Source organism: Pholcus phalangioides, unplaced genomic scaffold (assembly GCF_987345545.1).
Source record: "Pholcus phalangioides strain wild (caught in Gottingen) unplaced genomic scaffold, Ppha-v1.0 ptg000018l_1, whole genome shotgun sequence".
NCBI classification, from domain to species: Eukaryota; Metazoa; Arthropoda; class Arachnida; order Araneae; family Pholcidae; genus Pholcus; species Pholcus phalangioides.
The window spans coordinates 16,117,790-16,140,021 of NW_028301611.1; the positions used below are offsets into that span (position 1 = coordinate 16,117,790).

Genomic DNA, 22,232 nt, shown 5'->3' on the forward strand with positions numbered 1-22,232 from the left:
ATTAATAGTTCAACAGAGTAATGTTATTATATTTTCTGATTAATTAATTGTTATTAATAAATAAACATTTAGATATATACAAACATGAACAGAATTTGAGTAATTTATAATGAATTTTAGTGGGAAATATTTTATGAAATTATCATGGTTATGATAATTTCGTAAAATTTATCAACGTTAAATATGCGATACTAATGCGATCTTAAACCGAAAAGTGATGATGTTTAGGTTTTTATTTCAAGACGTCAATAATCTTTAGCTGAATTTGTCCCATTTCGAATGTATATTTGGGCAAAATGCATCTAACATTGTTCACACTGACAAAAGGCACGTATTGGAATTTTTTTTTTTGCAAACATGGGTGTAAAATGTGTTCTGTTAGTATATTTCTAAGTGAAAAAAATGCATCAGCAAATCAATTTCATCAATTAGGTGATTTTTTTTAATTAGATAAAACGGTTAATTTCGGGTAAAATATATAGTTTGAAAATATTTTAACGTTATCTATGAACAGATTATACGAATGCAAAGGCCACAACAGGCAGATTTTCCAACAATGTGGCTGGAAAAATTTTCCCATACAAATATTGATGTCGAAAAGACCCAGACTATATCAACAATACAGCCTCCCAATAAGAGAAAAAAAATTGCACGAATTTCATCAAAGAGAAATAAAAAACCAATACTTGATATAAAATATAAACACACTGCACACCCATATGAAAAAGGTTGTCTTATCTAAGTGTGGGCAGCTTCTCAATTTATCCCACTATGTTCATCGTATTTCTTTTTAAACGTGTCAATTCAGTAAGAAATCATGTCCCGCGGGCATAAGCTATTCCTTTTGTTACCAGCCCTATTAGAGAAGCACTCCCTGAGACACCATAACATGGAATTGTCCCTCACTAAACAATACTGATGTCCCCCCCTCCCTTGTCGAAGAAGTTGATTGACGGTGTATTAATAAGTAATGGTTCATCCTGTTCATCCCGTTGAAAATTTTAAACCCTTCGATCATATTCATTCCGATACCTACTTTCTTCTAATGTAAGCATATAGCTTTTTTCATAGCTTAAGACTTGTGTGCCCCCCCCCCCCAAGAGCACCCGTAGCTCCTCTCTGCACCCCTTCAACTAATTCTATCTCTCTCTCTAGATAAAATACGAAAAAAGTTAGAAAATCAATTTAGAAAAGAAATAGGATGAATGGGTTTTCAAACATCCATTTGTCATATATAATCGAATGTACACTGCTCAAAACAACTAGGGGAGCACATGGTTTTAACAAAATTACGCAAAGATGTATACCGATAAGTAACATAAAATGAATCATCCATAATTTAAAGCCTAGCAGGAAACGGAAGAAGAAAACTTCATATGCAAATCAAAGTTCATGACGTCAAAAACCAGAAAAAGGAGATGAGGGCAGAAATCGGGATGTTGCAGAAACGTCTGTTTTACTGCCGTAACTGTGAAATTCGATTGCGCAGTATTTTTTTTTGAGACAAGGTGACTTGAGGATGTCTCAACAACGTGATTTACCGGAATCCATGGCATGGCGTGTTATAGGCAGATTGGAATCCGGGAAAACACAACGTAGTGTCGCGGACGCTGTTGGAATCGCCAGAAGTGTTGTTGCAAGGCTGTGGAATCGATTCCAAGAAACAGGAAATGTTAGACGTCGACCAGGGCAAGGTAGGCCACGCGCCACTACAGCAACTGATGACCCGTATATACGGTTAACAGCCCGTCGAAACAGAACAGAGAATGCTACGCAGCTGCAAAGACGGTTGCCCTTGGCAACAGGACGAAGGGTGTCCAGCCAAACAGTACGTAATCGGCTTCATGAGGGAGGGCTCTATGCACGTAGGCCAATGGTCTGCATTCCGTTGACCCCACGCCACCGTGCGGCCCGAAGAAGATGGGCTGCTGAACATCGAGATTGGGAGCAACATGATTGGAGCCAAGTGCTGTTTACAGACGAGTCCCGACTCAGTCTGGGGTGTGACGCCCGACGTGTTCTGGTATGGAGGGACAGGGGCACTCGAAATAACCCCGCATTCGTTCGTGAAAGGTCACAATACCGAAGAGCTGGTTGGATGGTATGGGGTGGAATCAGCATAGGAGGACGTACGGACCTGCATATCATTCGGATTGGCACTTTGACGGCCCGAAGGAATGCAGACGAGATACTGCGACCTCATGTAATCCCTTACACTGGAGCCATTTGGGATTCCTTTGTTTTCCAGGATGATAATGCCCGACCGCATAGAGCTCGTCTGGTGGAGAACATGCTTGAAGCTGAAACAATACAGCGTATGGAATGGCCAGCGTGCTCTCCTGACCTGAATCCAATCGAGCATGTTTGGGACATGCTCGGACGACGAATTGCTGCGACCAAGGCCGCCTGTTACTGCCCGAGACTTGCAGATTGCACTTCTTGAGGAGTGGAACAGTATTCCCCAAAGTCTGATCGGTAACCTCATCGCATCCATGGCAAACAGGTGTGCAGCAGTCTTAGCTGTTCGAGGAGACCACACGCCCTATTAAAAGTCATGCATCATGTCTAAACAGTACTTTTTTTTTATCGTTTACATGTAACCAAATTGTTGCCCTAAATCCTCTTTTCATGTTTTTTCCATATTTTCAAAGAATTAAAGCTTAATTCCAAATTTTTTTACGTCTTTTTTCTGTATTGCGCATTGATACGCGTGTACTATCCATTGTATGCCAATACGTGGCTGTCTCGCACGGTTTTCTGCACTTTTTTGCTTGCTCCCCTAATTGTTTTGAGCAGTGTACACGTGACCATAGAGGGTTAACGCCACTTCAAATGCTTTCAAAAATGATTTCAAATGCTTCGTATTCGTACCGTGGGGAAAAATAAAACTTTGGTCCAAGGCAAGGTCGTAGCGAGAGGGGAGCGCTTGGGGTCCCCCCCCCCCCCCCCGAAATGTGAGAAAATGACCAAAAAAAAAAGGAAAAAAGATGGCCACATCTATTGTACTACCAATTTGGTCCTTCCTTCCTGCGAAATGAAAGTGGTCCCCCTCCGAACGAAATTTCTGGCAACGGGCCTAGGCTCAACACCCGTTGGCTCACCGTTAAGTTTTTATGAGAGATTCCACAAATTGAGAAAAAAAAACCAAATACTTCGTTATTAAAAATGCTTTAACAAGCATTTTTTAAAGTAGGAAATCCACCCAATTATCTCAAAGTTGATCGTAATGTTGATTTTGGGATGCGGCTAGAAATTATCAACATCCGGCTCTATTCACTTTATAAAGTGAATGTTCATATAAATTGGAACTTTTAAAAGATATCTTGAATTTTCGTTATTTTACTCAAAAAATAAGCATTAATTTTTTTTTCCCCTGGAAACGATTTGCTGTATAATCAATTTTTTTACCCACCGAAGCTATTCAATTATATGGTGAAATAAGACTCCAATTTGAAATTATAGCAATCTTTTATGGATAAATTTAAAGACCAATTAAGTGTTGGTTTCAGCTAATAGGTTTCGGTTTCTCTAGGTAGTAATTGTATGGTTATAGATCAAAAATTTTAACGTTACTTATTTGTGTGTGTTTTTTGTTATTGAATGAACTTCGTACGCCCATTTCAAAGACAATTATGCCAATTCAAAATATTGTTTCTTTTATATTGAAAATAATATTCGTTTATATTCCTAATTAGAAATTATCTTATCATCATTATACATGCTACGGTAAATGTGATAAATTCTGTTATTGTACATGATAACCTAAATATAACCAGCCAGAGCGAGTCAACCAAAACAACAGGACCGTAGCTGATCCTTAGCTAAGGCTCTCACTCCAGACAATCCCCCATTTAAACTAATCCCACATTGTTCACTAAAATAGGGTTAGGCCGAGACGACTCGACATGGCAGTTATATATATGTCTATTTCTCTTTCCTCTATTCAAGTTCTTCATGCATTTGATGTTCACAACACACGTGCGTACTCATATTATCGTATTCATGTTGTTCACCGAATGAGGTGCTAAGCGAGATGGCACGGGTCATCCCTATTTGTATATATTCCTGTTAAAGAGAGAGGTCGATGTCAGGAAGAAGACTATTTATCATACAAGAGAGGACACAATATACAAGCACACACACACACCTACGCAAATAACTAGAAACGTCCGGTTCATGGGCATGCAGCGCCATCTATATACATACATACATAACATAAAGTAGTGCGATTAAATTTCTAACAATTCTCCCCGCATAATATTTTCATTTCGTGTATTTTCATCAAATTCACCGGAGAGAGTGAACTCAACCCAATGTAACTAATGACGGCTTCTAGTCCGCAAGTTATCAAACCGATTTGCACACCAATAAGGTGTTAAGCGAGATGAATCGCTCCGGTGGATATTTTATATTTCACAATAAGATTCTCATTTCTTTTTCTTTTTGTATCCTGTGTATATAATATGGCAAGTGTAAGATAACAGATGAGATGGCAGGGGGGGAGGCCCTCAACTGCTTTTAAAATATACCTCTATCCTAACATGCGTACATTCATCCGTCTTAACGAAACCCCGGAACTTTTCACCAAGTGCATCTAACCATTCTTGTGGTGTAATCACCACAAAATTTGATAATCGTGACAGTACCCAATTGTCCGGAGAAAATATGTTGTAAAACTTGTGTATGTTGTTTTTATGGCACAAAATAAAGTGTTCCGGTTTCTGCCACGAAGCTGGGCTGGAAGAGATCTCGGCAACGGAATAAGTCCAGTGGCAAAGTTCTGGCGTTCATTCACTGCATATGATAAGCAACTATTCTGCATAACCACCGAGCATTTGATATAGTTTGATAAATTCTCTAAATTAATCACTTTTACCGGCAATTATGCATTAGTACCCAAGCGTGACTGGGTAATTTAATAAGTATTAAAAATGAACACTTTCACCGGAGATGATGAATAATACACAAGCGTCGAATCATTGGTAAACATGATAAATCGTACTATATGATATGCTATACATGATTATTCATACTGTATTCGTATTGTATCATTATTTCGGAGTGCGATCGTAATACTTTTTATCATTACATCGTGGGTCTGACCAGAGCCGTAGCTAGCCATTCCTGTGCCCTGTGCAAGAATTTGAATTTAGGCTCCTCTGGCCCACTTTTGGTAACATTTAGGCCCGTTCTGGGCACACCTTCTAAGTTGACCGCAACTGTTGCACCTGGCTAGCTACGGTCCTGTGGGTCCGACTATATTCATAACACATACTAGACTCACTTGGTTTTTTTTTTTTTTTCATATTTAACAAATTCACCAATTACATTAGATTATTATGCACAATCACAGATAAAGGTCATATAAATTTCAAGTATTTATTAAATTTGCCAAATATACTTAGTTACCATGCATAATCGCTGATAAAAGTGATGTTTTCTGATATTTATAAAATTTACCTAAACCCTCTTAGATATTATGCGTTTTCGCCGGTAAAAGTAATAAATTTATCAAAATTACCAAGACGAGTAATAAGTATGTATAATAACTTATTACTCGAATGCGATAGATCGGTTATAATACAATACCATTCAACATAACACCTATATGAACAACATTTTATAAAAGATTGACAGAAAAATATACAATGGTATAAAAAGGTTTTTTGTGTGAAATCTCTCTCTCTAATAACCGATATACTTTAATTTGGAATAATCGTTATATAATTTTTACACGGAAACATGAATAAAATAAATTTAAAAAATAATTATTACTTTACTTATAAATGCATTTAACAAAAACAAAATTCGTGAGTGATGATTTCTGTAGAAATTCCCTTAGCTTTCATCCTTTAAATGAAATAACGTAAAGAAAACAATGCGCAAAACATTTTCAAAATAAAAAGAGAAACAGAAGAATTTATTTATGTGAAGGCATAAAAAAAATAAAACAAAATGATTAAAGAACAATTTCTAATCTCAATTTCTATTTCCAGATTGAAAACAAGTAGTTTTCTGGAATTTTAATTAATCAGGAAATCAAATTTCGAAACATTCGGAGCTAAAATGTAAGCGAAAAAAAATAAAGAGAAGAAATGGAGAAAAATTTGTAGTTACGTTTCATTAATGGATTTGAAAACAATGAGAAAATCATTTGAATGAATTTGAAAGAAAACACTTGAATCTATATACATTAAGTGGCGAGTAAATATTTACTGAATATAATACTAAAAAAGAAGCACAATGTAATTATATTGGTGTGATATTTTTTTTCATTGATTTTATCATGTTCTCTCTTTATTTTATTTTTTTAAATATATTTCTAACTTCTAATTTGAGAATAGGCTTCAATTAAATCGATTGTGAATTTTTTTTTTCAGTTATAAGAACAATTGATGTATGCTAATATATTCTGAAAAGTACCGTGAAATGGGTTGACTTGGAGACTTGGGCAAATGCTCTAATTCTTTATTTTGTTGTCATAACCGCCGTGAATGAAATAGCGAGGTGATTGAAAAGTTTTCCAGTTCAGTGCAAAAAAAAAAAAATTCAAAAAATTTAGTGTGCCCGAATTTCTCATAATTATTCCGCGTACATTTATAACAACCTGTGTTTTAGGGTTGCATGAAAAACCGTTCTAAAACTTTATTTACATAGCTAAGTGTTTACATGTTGCAGTCTTGATAGAATTTAAGTAGAATTATAAATATCTATGGAATTAATAATATAATTGACGGACCCACAGGACCGTAGCTAGCCAGATGCAACAGTTGCGGTCAACTTAGAAGGGGTGCCCAGAACGGGCCTAAATGTTACCAAAAGTGAGCCAGAGGAGCCTAAATTCAAATTCTTGCACAGGGCACAGGAATGGCTAGCTACGGCTCTGGTCAGACCCACGATGTAATGATAAAAAGTATTACGATCGCACTCCGAAATAATGGTACAATACGAATACAGTATGAATAATCATGTATAGTATATCATATAGTACGATTTATGTCATTACGGATGAGGAATTATCTAATTAAATCAATTTTTAAATTGATTATTGTATGATTAGGGAAAATGTTTTAGACTTGTGGTGTGACTTGGGGACAGTATTTTCTATTAGTTTTTTTAGGAAAAAATAATCATTGATGGCTTGGATATAAATATAGTCTATCTTCTCTTCTCTCTCTTAAACCATAGTTCCCCCAACCTTTTTTTGCCTCTCATCGCCCCCTTCTTCAGAAATTTTTTTCTCCCATCGCCCCCCCCCCCAACGCAATCTAACCCATTGGATCCTATGTTGTACATGTAGCTTCTACCGCCCCCTGGAACATTCCATCGCCCTCTAGGGGGCGTTAACGCCCATGTTGGGAAACACAGGTCTAAACCCTGAGGAAGCTTCACAACGAGTAGTACTAATCATAGTAGAACAAAAAATAAATAAATAAACCAAATAAGAAACAGAAAAGTTAAGACAGCCTTTTCATAACTGAAGATTCGAAAGTTGAAGTTACTTCACTACGAAAGGTGAAAGATAAACATGTTCTAACTCCTACAGCAGAACAGTTTGATGGCGGATAAAGTAGACTCGACATCGGAAGTGGAGATTCCATTACTGTCAAATATGAGGGTAGAAAATACCCGGGTCGGATTACTAAATTTTTTGACGGTGAATATGTAAATATCATTGAAAAACATGGTAAACATTGGAATTCAGAGCTGAAAGATGAGATTTGCTATTCATCTGGCTCTCTGTATTGACAACGACAAACCATCCAGAACAAGTATGGTTTGATTTGGCAGATTCACATTGCAGACATAAAAGAATAATTTCCAGTAATCCAAATATTTGCAATAAAAACAAAATTTAAGTATTTATACGTTTTCTATTCTATACGTCCGGATTTATTCCCATTCGGTGAGATGAAAACATACACTTCGATAGATGAAATATGAAGATAAATAATATAGTGTATGCAATTCACACCATCTAAATTGGGTACGAATTAAAATTAATTTTTTTCTATCAAAAAGTATGTTCCAAAACAATTATTCTTGCATAAAGTTTTCTCTCTCTGTAGCGCAACTTTTAGTAAAAAAATGTTAATTCAAAAAGGAGATAATGCAAAGTAATGTCCAAACTCTGAACCCAGGTCACCCCACTTGATGGTGCTTTAAAATTTTGTGGTTCAATATAACGCCAGAATTATTCTCGAGTAGAATGCAGTGAAACTTCCATACGTGAATGCGAGAAATAATTTATGTTTTTTCAATGATTAATGCACCCTACTTTTTGAATACACGTGTACACCAAAACCCCTCTAATCGACTCCCCCCTTCCCTAGATACGTTCACCCCAATTTTACGGCCGAATAAAAATTTCCCGGCGAAAAGCTTATTTAAATAACGATTTTCGGACATATACTTAACGTTCACCTTCCGATACATTCACATATATCATTTTAATAATAATTTCGTGTCATTGGACTCAAACCCCTATGTGGACACAAGTAGTTGAAATTTTGTTTGAATTATGTCCACTAGATGTCACTACAAGTTTCAATATTCTATCCACTTTTTGGTTACCTTTGAATGAAATTAAAAACAAATTATTGTTAATATATATTTGGCAACCCTGATGTCTGTTTAGAATCGAAACTCATATGTTGCTGGTTGTGATTATATATTTCACACATGATTAAGTGCTGGTTGATGTGACCACCTCTAATAATCATACGGCAAAAAAATTGATGCCATTGAATACAGCGTGTTAGGCCGATACATCAAATTATGTGAGTTGGCGGCTATTTTGTACGCCAATTGTAGCGAGCGTTTTTCAACTTTTCAATAGCTCAGTTAAAAATGTAACCTAAAAATGCTACTACTGTGCATTAATGAGATTCAATTGTGTGATCATCAAATTATGTGAGTTGGCGGCTATTTTGTACGCCAATTGTAGCGAGCGTTTTTCTGTGACTGTATTACGAAATAAGTCGTTAACCAGGAAAGGAGACGAGCAGTAGGCTCTCCCTTTAAAAATAAAGTTAGTACTATAGGAGTACGTGTTTAAGTTCAATTGTGTGATTGAATCTCATTAATGCACAGTAGTAGCATTTTTAGGTTACATTTTTAACTGAGCTATTGAAAAGTTGGTCCGTCGAGCCGGAGGGTAATTGAAAATGAATGCTAAATATAATCGTCAAAAGGGAACTGTAAAATCTAAAGTTACTCAACTAGAAAATTTTGCTAAGGACTTTGAGCCATCAGTGGATTCAAAACAATTACTTGATGTGAAATTGAACAATGTCGCCGACATCAAAAAAAATATTGAAGCATTGAGGAAAATATTATACGCTCAACCAGAGACTATAGACATTAGCGTGTTCGACGAAGAGCTGCTGCACATAGATGAGCGACTAGAAACTCTGGAGGTAAGATTTCTTTTCTACCAAGAGTCGATGAAAAGTTATCAAAAAGTTAATGTTGATGAGCGTAAAGATATCTCTCGTATAAAATTGCCAGACCTTGCTCTACCAGAATTTTCTGGCAAGTATGAGGAATTTAGTCAGTTCAAAAATCAATTTAAGTGTTTAATTGAAGGCAACGAACAATTAACCAACGTACAAAAGCTGTATTATTTGCGAGCATCATTAAAAGGGGATGCAAAAAAGCTTGAAACAGCTGACGAAAGCTATGTTTCTTTGTTTGAGGCGTTAACAACTCGTTATGAAATCAAAAGAATAGTTGTTGACACTCATATTCAAGCTTTAATAAATTGCGCTAAAGTTCAACATGAGTCAGCTAAGGAATTGCGCAATCTAATTGACAATGTAAATAGAAATTTAAGAGAGTTGAAATCATTAAAATTTGAAAGAAATGATTTATCAGACACCATGTTACTGAATGTATTACTTCAGAAAATAGATAAAGAATCCAGAAAGGAATATGAGTTAACATTAACAACTACCGAGGTTCCTAAACTAGACAATTTTCTGGAATTCATTGAAAAAAGAAGTATAATGCTTGAAAGTGTCGGAAAAATAAATAGTCGTCAGCAGCAGCCTGACCACAGAATACAACCGAAAGCAAAAGCTTTCATGGTATATGATAGGGATAATACCAAAGAGTATACAAGATCTTGTGTCTCTTGCAAAGGTTTTCATGCATTATTTAAATGTGTAAAATTTCAAAGAATGAGTGTTTCGCAAAGATATGAATTTGTGCGAAAGCATAATTTATGCTATTGTTGCTTAAAAATTGGCCATATTACGTCTCAGTGCTTATCAAAGGTGGTTTGCTCTATTTGCAATTTGAGACACAACACTCTCTTACATCGGGGAGAAACGGCGTCTCCAAAAAGCAATAAAGATGTCATCCAACGAAAAAGCGAAAGCGCTTCCCCCGTACCCTCAGAGGGAGGAGCAGTAGGGGGCCAACAGCCAGATGTTCTTCATAGTCTGAGCAATGTGGTAAACACAAATTCATCAGCACTTCTCAGTACTGTGAATGTTTACGTCTGCGATTCCCAAGGAAAAGAGACTCGAGTTAGGGCCATACTCGATAATGGTAGTCAAGTGAACATGATGACAACAAGCTGCGCCGAAGCCCTCGGGTTGAAGAAAGAAAAAGTTTATGCCCCCGTTTGTGGCATTAATGGCTTGTCACATACCGTGAAAACCAAAACTACTGGGGTAGTCGCAAATAAAAGCGGCGAGTTCAAGAAAGAATTGGATTTTTTGATTGTATCCAAAATAACAGATTTCACCCCATCGTCTCCTCTTGATTTATCTGGCTTGAAGTTTCCCGAAGGAGTTGAACTTGCTGACCCACATTTTTCCAAGCCAGGGAAAATACAACTTTTGATCGGAGCAAAAATATTTTTTGAGGCATTGAAGAGCGGACAGCTGTATCTCAGCAACGAAGTGTTGCTTCAGAATTCTGTATTTGGGTACATAGTCTCCGGGACAATTTCTCACTCGTCATCTCAGCAATGCTGTTTTCTCTCGAGAGAAGTTGAGGTGTTAAATCAATCCATTAGGAAGTTTTGGGAAATTGAATCTGTGGAGGAGAAGCTACCCCTGAAAAGCAAAGAAGAACTTTTTTGCGAGGATCATTTTGTAAAAACCCATCGTAGAAATGAAAGAGGGGAATATATAGTTGATCTTCCGATGAAGGAAAATGTTGAACCTGGGGAATCCATGCAATTAGCTGAGCAAAGGCTGAATTGGCTGTGGAAAAAATTGGATAAAAATCCCCAAATGTCTGTTCTTTACAAAAATTTTATGGCCGAGTATGAGGACTTGGGTCACATGCAGGAGATGATGGAGGGACATGAGGATATAAAATATGTTATGCCTCACCATGGAGTCTACAAACCTGATAGCAGTACCACTAAATTAAGAGTAGTTTTCGACGCATCAGCCCCTTCTACCAATGGGTTATCACTTAACAACTGCTTGTTAAATGGGGGTGTGGTCCAAGAAGACATCTTTTCGATACTGCTAAGATTTAGAAGACATAAAATCGCTTTCACTGCCGATGTGAAAAAGATGTACAGGCAGATCTGGGTCAATCCTGATCATTGCAACTTACAATGCATCTTATGGAAAGAAAGTCCGTTAGATGAACCCAAACTGTACAAGTTACTTACAGTAACATATGGAACAAAATGTGCACCATATTTAGCCACTAGGGTGTTAAGGCAGTTAGCTTATGACGAACAGAAGAAATATCCTCTTGCTGCTGCCGCAACTCATACTGATTTTTATGTTGATGATATTCTAACTGGTTCTAACGATATAACAAGTGCCATTGAATTGCAGCAACAGCTGATTTCCATGTTAAAATGTGGAGGCATGGATTTACACAAGTGGTGCTCCAACGAAAATGCATTGTTGAACAATGTCCCTGTTCATGAACGAGAATATTGCCTTCAGGATCCTGAAAATGACACGGTGAAAACTTTGGGTTTAAGATGGAACCCTAAAGAAGATTGTTTTGGTTTCACTGTTGCTCCTGGTAACAACATACCTACCAAGCGTGCTGTGTTGACAGATATCGCAAAATTATTTGATCCGTTAGGCTTGCTTGGTCCTGTTCTAGTACAAGCAAAGATTTACTTGCAGAAGCTCTGGCTGTTGAAAATCGACTGGGACGATGAACTGTCGTCTCAACAATCGAAAAACTGGAGAAAATTCCGAGAAGGACTTACAAAGTTGAGAAATCTCCAGATTGATCGTTTCGTCTTATCAGACTCTGCTGAAAAATTAGAAATTCATGCATTTTCAGACGCGTCAAAGGATGCATACGGGGCTGTTGTATATGTGCGTTCGATTACTGCCGTGGGTGACATGAAGGTGGTGCTTCTTTGTAGCAAATCCAGAGTTGCACCTCTCAAAGTAGTAACCATACCACGTCTTGAACTTTGTGCTGCAGAACTGCTCTCAAAGCTTGTTGAGAAGGTGCTATCTTCTCTGCGTGTGGAAGTGGACAAGGTGTGTCTGTATACCGACTCAACAATAGTGTTGGGTTGGATCAACGCTTCACCTCATCAATTGAAGGTATTTGTTGCGAATAGGACCTCCAGAATCAAAGAAATCACCAAGAACTTCCATTGGTATCATGTGAAATCCGAAGATAATCCTGCAGACTTAATTTCAAGAGGAGTTAGCCCTGATCAAATCATCGATCAGACTTTATGGTGGAATGGACCAGGGTTTCTTCATGAGAGAACTATCGACTCCACAGATGGAGATTATCCTATTACATCCGATGCAGATTATCTCCGAGAGTTCAAGAAATATGCTGACGTGACTTTGACTCTAAATCTGAACGAAGTTTTCATGGATTCTTTATTTTGCATTGCAAATAACTATGCTAAATTAATTCGCATTCTTAGTTTTGTTTTCAGGTTCATCCATAATTCGAGAAATCCACTTAATAAGCGAAAGGGTCCTTTGTCACATCAGGAACTTCAAGGTAGTATGCAATATCTAGTTCGTTGCGCACAAGAAATAGAGTTTATAAGTGACATATCCAATCTTAGAAAAGGGAAATTGGCAACAGACAAGATAAAAAACTTACTTCCATACTTAGACGAAAAGGATATTTTACGAGTAGGTGGTCGTTTACGGCACAGTCAAGTAAGTGATAGCCAAAAACATCCGATCATATTACCATCAAAACATAAGCTCACTAGAATGATCATTGAGCATCATCATAAAAAATATTTACACATTGGTCCGCAAAATTTATTGTATTCTTTGAGGAGAGAATTTTGGCCATTACGTGGCAGAGATATGTGTCGTAAGGTTGTACATGACTGTATCACTTGTTTCAAGATAAAACCTGTAACAGTAGAACAACTCATGGGGGATTTACCTAAAGAAAGAGTCACTGTGAACTATCCCTTTAACTGCTCTGGTGTCGACTTTTGTGGACCGTTTCTGATAAAATATAAGGGCCAGAGAAAGGTGATCTACCACAAGGTGTATATTTGCATTTTTGTATGCATGGTCACGAAGGCCGCTCATTTGGAAATAGTGTCTGATTTGACATCCGAAGCATTTATAGCTTGCTTGAAAAGATTTGTTGCCAGGAGAGGCAAACCTAAAAAAAATGTTCAGCGATAATGCAAAAAACTTCGTAAGTGCTAATAAAACTCTGAAAAATTGGTATGCCGATATTGTGCAGAGTAATAACAATCTCGTCAACTACTTATCAGCAGAGGGTATTCAGTGGCAGTTTATACCTCCCAGAGCACCCAACTTTGGTGGTTTGTGGGAGGCCGGGGTAAAATCTTTTAAGCACCATTTGAAACGTGTAGTTGGGAATTCGAAACTAACATACGAAGAACTGTTAACTATTGTCAATCAAGTAGAGGGAATTTTAAATTCACGTCCGTTAACACCACTATCTAGTGATATAGATGATTTAGATATTCTTACGCCTGGTCATTTCCTGATTGGTCGCCCAGTCACTGCCATTGTAGAGCCATCACTGACTGATGTTAAGGAAAACAGATTGAACTTATGGCAACGTACATCTAAATTGGTGCAAACAATCTGGAAGCATTGGCAAAACAATTATTTGAGCACTTTGCAACAACGAAATAAATGGAAAGGTTCCAAGCCCAACATCAATGTTGGAGATATGGTTGTCATGAAAGAAGAAAACCTCCCAAGTTGTAAATGGATTTTGGGAAGAGTCGTGGAGGTTTTCCAGGGTAGGGATAATAAAGTGAGAATTGCAAATGTAAAAACAATGAATGGGATCTTCAAAAGATCAATATGTAAAATCGCGTTGTTGCCGTTAGAAGGGTCTCGATAAAAAAAAAAAAAAAAAAAAATCATTGGGTTTCCGCCTTGAAATTATAATTGTATAATATAGTGCATTTGTATTTCATATAATTAATTTTTGTTTCGCAAATATGATATCTGTACTGCATCGAATTTTTGTTATATGTGAATTTTGTTTATGTATTCAAGTTTTATATTGTCGTATTTATTGAAATTAATATTTCAATGCCGGGCGGCATGTTAGGCCGATACATCAAATTATGTGAGTTGGCGGCTATTTTGTACGCCAATTGTAGCGAGCGTTTTTCTGTGACTGTATTACGAAATAAGTCGTTAACCAGGAAAGGAGACGAGCAGTAGGCTCTCCCTTTTGAATACAGCGATTAACGAGAGTGTCAGCGGAAGATTATGCTCCTACTGATAATAATGCGAGAATTAGAAGATCGTGCCAACGTATTGTTTGACATAGTTAAAAAATTAGCAATGCCGACGTTATCTGAATAAGAAGACGGTATAAAAGTGTAGTGTGAGAACCAAGAGAGCAGTGGCAAATCTATTCAGCGTTTTTAATACTGGGCGGATGAAATACATTTTCCTATAAAAATAATGATGACAAAACTTTAGATTTGGTGTACCCGCTTGTTATTATGGGGATTCCGTAAGCTTTCTAAAGAAAATGAATTTCGAGAAAAACGAAGGAGAAATAATGAAAAAATCGACAGAACCAATGGCTTCACTGCAATATAACGTTTTGAACAGTGAAAACAACTTACAGTTTAAAAGATCCAAACACGTAAAATCCAATATTGAATGATGTGAAAAAAGATACCCGGAATCTCAAAAGTGAAACACGAGTTCAGGCAATAAACCACTTACAGTTTGAATGGTTGCCATAAATATTCCATGACATCCGTCCTGGAACCAATCATGAATAAATTCAAGCTATTCTCTGTTATACAGGGTGCCCTGTATGCTAATATGACCTTTATCTTAACCGTCTAAGAGGTATGATTCGAAATTTAAAAAAAATGTTCAAAAGGCGTTCAAATTTAACATGTACCAGTTTTGAGAGTGAAAATACAAGGTGACAGAACATAAAGAAATCTAAATTTTTATACGGTCCTCCCGCCTTCTAACTTTTGTTTAGAAAGTTGTTGCCCTGTTCCTTCTGAGGCAAACAGGAATAAAATCCATGTTTGGATTTACGTTAAGATATTTGAATTCACATATCGCAGAAAAGAACAACAAAAACTAACGGACAACACTCCTTCCTTTCACATTTATGCTGTCATTTCTTATCTTTCATTCAATTTTTGAATTCAAATATCTCATCAAATATTGCTCTTAGAAACTTGAAATTCCATGGTTCGCCCTAGGAGAGACACGATGGCAACAAGTTTCTAAATGGGAGTTAGAAGACGGGGGACCGTATGAAAATTTAGGTTCTTTATTTTGTTACTCATTGTAGTTTTACTTTCAAAACCGCTATCGGGTAATTTTTGAAGGCCTTTTGAAATTTTTTTAAATTGAAACTATACCTCTCTATGACGGACGGTGGATGAGATGAAGGCCGCATCACCAATTACTGGACAATGTATATTAGCTTTTACCAAAGTAAATTACCCGTTCAAAATCAACTTTTTTCTTCCAGCTGAGAATAGTTTCAATTTTACGTTATAAGATTTCATGCATTTATTTATATCTACTAAGTTGATACTCTACAGATGTCATACACAAAATTAAAATTAGATAGTGGGCAAAGAAACCGCGAGTTTCCTATTGAACCTACGGTGACTGCCAACTAAAATGAGAATCTGCTTTCATGTTGCAAAACCAAAACTCCAATTGTGCTTGACAATCTTCATTACAACTACTAATATAGTAAAAACCTCTCTGTCGCTCCATAAAGGGAGACAAGTTGTCCATCGAACTATTTCAGGCATTTTACTGGTTTGTGGGTTCAGAATGGTCGAGAATATCTGGTCTAACCGGAAGCATTAACACTAGAACTACCACGCGGCCATTCTGACCACTTTTCAAATTTTGTTCGTTATTTACAACTTTAAATTTCAAAATTACGAAACTTTCCTCTTGTGACTCTTCGTAATTTCTCGTAAGTAAACATTTTTAAAACAAAAACGAAAATGTCAAGTGATTCCGTTGATTTTTGAAAACTATTTCTAAGTATACTAAATTCTTCTTGCCACATTTTACTGGCGAAGCGTTGATCTTAGAGGCATACTTCCAATAGAAAAGTTATCCAAATAACTCAAATATGCCATTTAGGTTGCAAGAGGTTATATTGTCAGTGAAATATGAAAATTAACTTTTTTATAATGACACTATGAACTTCAAAATCAAATTAGAAAGGGCTCATAGACTTCACCTCAGAGAATGGGAAGTGGGGGTGGAGAGTTCCATAAAGGAATGAAGAACAACAGTTTTACGAAACAGAAATGTTTATTTTCATTGCCAAAACCTTTGCAAAATCTTACGTAACCAATGAAAAAAGAAACAACAACATGGATAGGGAAGAGCCAAACAGAAAGCTTTCCGGTTAACCCGCCCCCCAGATAATTGGGTTTCCACTGTAAATTATTTTTTTCCGTATACTTGTTATTTCCAACATCAAATATTGAATTGTTACTTTTCATTAGCCATCATTGTTAGCTTCTTCGATAAGTATTACCAGTAGTGCTTTTTTAGTAGGAATTAAAAGAAAAGTAAATGTGAAAAATTAAAACAAAACACACACGCACACGCACACACACACACACACACACAGTTGTTGCTCTGTCTTTCCTTGGAGCGTTTAATTGTCCTCCGAATTTTATGTGTCTAAGGATATTTCATTCAGAAGCGAGGAGTTATTTTTTATCCTCATTGGGGAGAGACAACACAGAAACCTTCTAATTGGGATTTTGAGCACAGGGTGTCCGTGTAAAAAGTTATTTTTTTATATTTTAATAACTTTACAACCTTTTCCAACATGAGTGACGTATATCGGCTATACACGTTATCTGGATACGTTATATGCATTGAAAGGTCCTTTAGTATCAACGGTTCACCACCAAAATACCACAGGAGGAATAATGAAATCACACTGTAGGAGATTTTCACTACACTAAAAAACTCTATATATTCTCATATATAGTACTTATATTCGTAAATCTTTGAAACATAAGAGGAGTAAAAACAATGTGCTTTTTTGCCGGGAATAAAAAATCGAAAAATTTCAAATTCAGCAAGTCTAGTTTCAAATTCAAATGCTAAAAGCTCTTTGAAGCTGAAAATACATTCTGTATCGGATAGGTTATGCATTATACATATCTGAATGTAGGACGGAATAACAGCACATCCAGAAAAGAACAGAGTGAAACCGATACGCACGAGATGCTACCCATGTGTTAGGAAGTAAAAAAAAAAATTCTGGGGGGCACTTTAGTTATTATCCAATGGATAACTCGAGACGTTATAAGAAATGTAAGCTCTTTTGTTTCCGCGATTTTGAATGCATTAGTATATCTGAAGCATATTCTTTAAAAATGTGCAATGTTATCGTCTCATACACTGGAATATATACACACATTTTCGCGAAGCGGTTATACTCAATAGCATTATGCAAATTTAACCGAATCTTAGAAGTAAATTTATAGCAAATCCGGTTTTTATAATGCTTTTTAGAAGACTTCATCAAAATTTGTAGATTTATCCCCTCTATTTTGAGACTTCTATCTTGATATAGCAGTAATTTCAAGTTAAAAATTTACGTGTGATTAAGGAATAAGGTGTATAATTGCCACTGTACAAAAAGAGTAACTGAGATTTTAGTGAGTTTTAAGTAATCAATTTATTAATATATTGACAAAAATTATTCAAACAAGTTCTTAACATTTAATGTTTCATAAACCCTTACTCTCAATAAGACAAATGCCCTGAACCCCTTTTGCCGGTAACATGAAGGCCACGCGGACTCCTTTTCCGAATAATATAATGCATATTCATTACATATGTATGAACAGTAAATTAATTGTTTTCTCATTCCCACCTCACGGACTCCTTCAAACCTCTTCAAGGACTCTTGGTCAAGAATCACTGCTTTAGATTCATGTAAGAAAGTAGTTCCACGCTATAGTCCGTAGTAATTGAGAGTAATAAACATGGTCGACGTTAGAAATGAAAACTTTAATAGTTCCCCCCCCTCTAAATTTTATGTAAATATATAGTTATTAATTTTTTTATTCAATTCATAAAATGTTCATAATATATACTTATATAATTTTCACATTCTTTTTTCCCCTTAAAAAGCATCCCTTTGTTGGGAATTTCATTTTTTTTGTGTCTATTGATTTTGTATTACAGCAAACATATTTTAGATTTTGTATTTTCACCAATTTTGGGTTTTATGATATTTATATAATTATATTATAATCACATTTTCAAAATAATATTATTTTTATAATAATATATAGTATTTTATAATTACAATAAACTCGTTACAACGATACTCGATACAACAACAAATTTCTCTACAACGATATTTTTTTTTAAATCTTGTTTGTTATTGACTGTAGTCTAATGTTAAACTCTCATCCATGCAACGCTATCCTTTTCAACGATAAATTCCTTTATAATGATATTTTGAGATTTCGTAAAAACTGCTAAAACGATATTTTTGAATAACTTGCTCAAAATATTTTTGAATTTGATTTCAACTTCATTTGCTTTCGTTCTTCCGAATGCGTCGTATTACATCGGTACTCTGCACAACAGGATTGCGGGGACTCGGTCAAAGCCGACCACAGGGTCGCGGTCGTCAACAATGTTGGTTTCCGGCATGCAGTTATGGTACAAGAAGCCTTCCTCGCTGCTTCTCGCCTAGGTACGAAGAACTCTCCAGAATTCGTGTAAGTGCACCGTGCAGTATTTCCTCAATAGTGGCTTGGAAGTTCTCTTTCCAGGCGGCTCGAAAACCCATTAGAATCAGAGGAATTGCCGTTACCCAGCGATTAGTTGCATGAGACTTGATGATAGACTCGATGGAAGTGTTTTTTTCTTCTGAGTGGTATGATGTAGTCTTCTTGCGAGTGGTTCCCGAGAACTTGTTAAAGCCTTGAATAAAAAAGGGATCAAACTAGACAACTTGATCTGAGCTGAGTCTGTTAGGTGAACCGATCAGAGCAACCCATCCGGCTTAGAACATATTGGCCATAGTGTCAGTCGAGCTATCCGGCACATTGAAGGTTTCAGGCCATTTAAAGATCCGGGTCCCCATAGAATCACCGAAACCGCCAAGAAAGTAATCAGTATTGCTACTTTCTACGTATTACATTACAGTGATTCGCAGTAAAAAACTTTGTGGGGGGGGGGGGGGCTATGCATCTAACTGAATTTTATTAATCATCTAATCAATTTTAAAAAAAATCCAGCAAATAAATGCATAAAAGAAAAATTTTTTTGTGGTACTATTTATGTCGATTCAGAAAAGATAACAACAGCATAAACTTGCTGAAATACGATGGTAATTTTACCTCTCGATGTAACGACAATCCTTCTACAATGATATTTTTTCCTTGTTCCCCAGAGTGTCGTTATATCGAGCTTACACTGTATGTTACTCAATGACAGACAGATTTTGTAATTATGAATAGGAATGTAGCATCATAAAAATAATTGAAAGAAATTCATCCCGTTTTACATTTTTGTGGATAGAGAAATCATTCATTCAATTTTATGCAATTATATACGGGACTTTTTGCTTTCTAGATGCGTTACTCGATAATTTTTACGAGTGAAACAATTGAGCGAAACCATATTATTTTGAAAACAAAAATGGTAAAGTACATAAAAATTGATGGGATTAAATAATCTACAAGAAATAATCGTAGAATTTGTCATTATTAATCATTTATTCGATAGTGCTGCTCTCAAAAACCCAACACGACACGATTTTTTTTTATTTTTCAAGTAGAGTCATTTTATACTTTGAGCTCGTTTCGACATTGATACTTCTAAAAAACTCGCAAACATTCAATTTCTACTTATGAGCTAGCTGTTCATGATGTTTCTACAATCACCAGCATAATATCTCGGAGGTACACATTTGTCTGCTATTTGTTTACAAGACCAGTAAGGACGGTTGTTAACCATTTCATTTTGGAGAGAAATACCATAAGTGGGAGAGGGGGAGACATTGCTGTGAATTCTTCAACAATTGTAGAAAAATTTGTTGGCGAACAGTATATACAAATATGATTTTTATACTATTCAAATCTGCGTGAGTCATGGTTTTTGAGCTTGTTCTTTTGTGTTTTTAAATAAATTAATACAGTGAGTTCCGTGTAGGAGATCATCCAATTTTTTTTCAAATAGCCACAATATTTTTGTTTTGCCATGCAATGACAAAAAAAACTCATTTTCTTAATATAACTCCTCAAGACAATTTTCTCTTGATATTTCAGTGCTTGCTTTCAATGAAATGGTTGATCTTTTATTTGGCAGTGCTGCTCTCAAAAGCAACATAAGTTTCTTATATTTTTCAAATGAGGATATTTTATATTTTGCGCTCGTTCCGGCATTGATGCTTCCAAGCAACTGCTAGACATTCGATTTTTACTTGTGAGCTGTTCATGAAGTTTCTATAATTACCAGCAGAATGGCTCAAAAACGTACATACGGTCTCATCTTTATTGAAAAGCCGAGCAAGAAGGATTTTTGATCCTTGTATTTTTGAGGGCAATACCATTAGTGGGGGAGACATTGCATTCTTCAAGAATGATAAAAAAGTAAGTTGGAAAATATATAAATGCCGTTTTTAAAACACATAAAACGTATATAAATCATATAGATACTGTGTGTTGCCGCCTAAAGTGCAACATCCCACTTATATATATATATATATTTCTTTTTGTCATGTAATAACATTCAGGGCACCTCGTTTGCTTAATATAACCCCTGAAAAAATTTCTCCTGGGATATTTTAATACTCGTTAATTGAATAGATAAAGTATCATTAAAGTTATTATAAAGTTGGCTTACTCTGTGAGGAAGATGCAGCAACAGCCGAAGTCGAACTGCAAACGACGGCGCAGAAGTTGTATATAATGTTGCACGTAAACACGACGATCCAGACCATGCTTGTAGCCGCGCACCGAGCCTTTGTTGAATAGAGACAGAGATTCTCGTGTCCGATGCTTACCGCCGAGAGGAGATATTAGTCCGTTTTTCACAGAGTCCGTTCGCAACGAGACGATGATTCGCTGGCCGAAGTTTCGATGCGCCGTCTCATCATCACGACTGACACCAGCGCTCTGTGAGTGGGAACATTTTTCGGTGAGGGGAATCTTGAATAAAACACACTCGCTCACTCACTCACGCATACACTCACACACGCAATTCACGGCGAGATTCCCCGTTTGAGCGGAGAGTGAGTAACTCACCCACTCACTCGCGTGCAGGAGAGGAAAATGTATCAAGGACTGTTTATCTTAACTTTTCTATACTTGGTTAAGGAAAAAGTTTCGGACCCCAATATCAGTTTGACACCAGCAATCAACAATTTTATAATGGAAAATTATATTTTTATGTATCGGGATGCCAAGAAATGAGATTTAGAAATTTTAACATCATTAAAATAAGCGAGAATTTAAATCTGAATTAATTCTAGAAAACATGCGAGATATGAGAATCTTCAATATCCAGTTGCTACTCGTTGAATTTGTTTAATTTGTTCTACAAATCCAAAAAAAAAAATATTTAACCCTTAAACGCTCACTTGTTTTCGAGCTAATAATTGTTTCCATTGGTATTGACAATGACAAGTATTGAAAGCATGAGAGAAAAATTATTTAAAAAATCTAATACGAATCGCACTGTTTATACTGGGTCTTATTGAATGCATGCAAAAAAACATCGAAATATCACAAAAAATAAAAGTATATAAGTAGT

The 22,232-nt window shown here is 36.1% G+C and overlaps 1 protein-coding gene across 2 annotated transcripts in view; it reads right to left on the reverse strand.

Moving 5' to 3' along the window:
- LOC149071773 (lachesin-like) overlaps positions 1-21,572 on the reverse strand; it is a 167,168-nt gene extending 145,596 nt beyond the window's left edge. For both annotated transcript variants that reach the window (XM_089247835.1, XM_089247834.1), the window contains exon 1: positions 21,324-21,572. In XM_089247835.1, coding sequence (XP_089103961.1) covers positions 21,324-21,420 — 97 coding nt within the window. In that variant the 5' untranslated portion in view covers positions 21,421-21,572. The remainder of the gene's footprint in view (positions 1-21,323) is intronic.
- Positions 21,573-22,232: the final 660 nt, after the last annotated feature.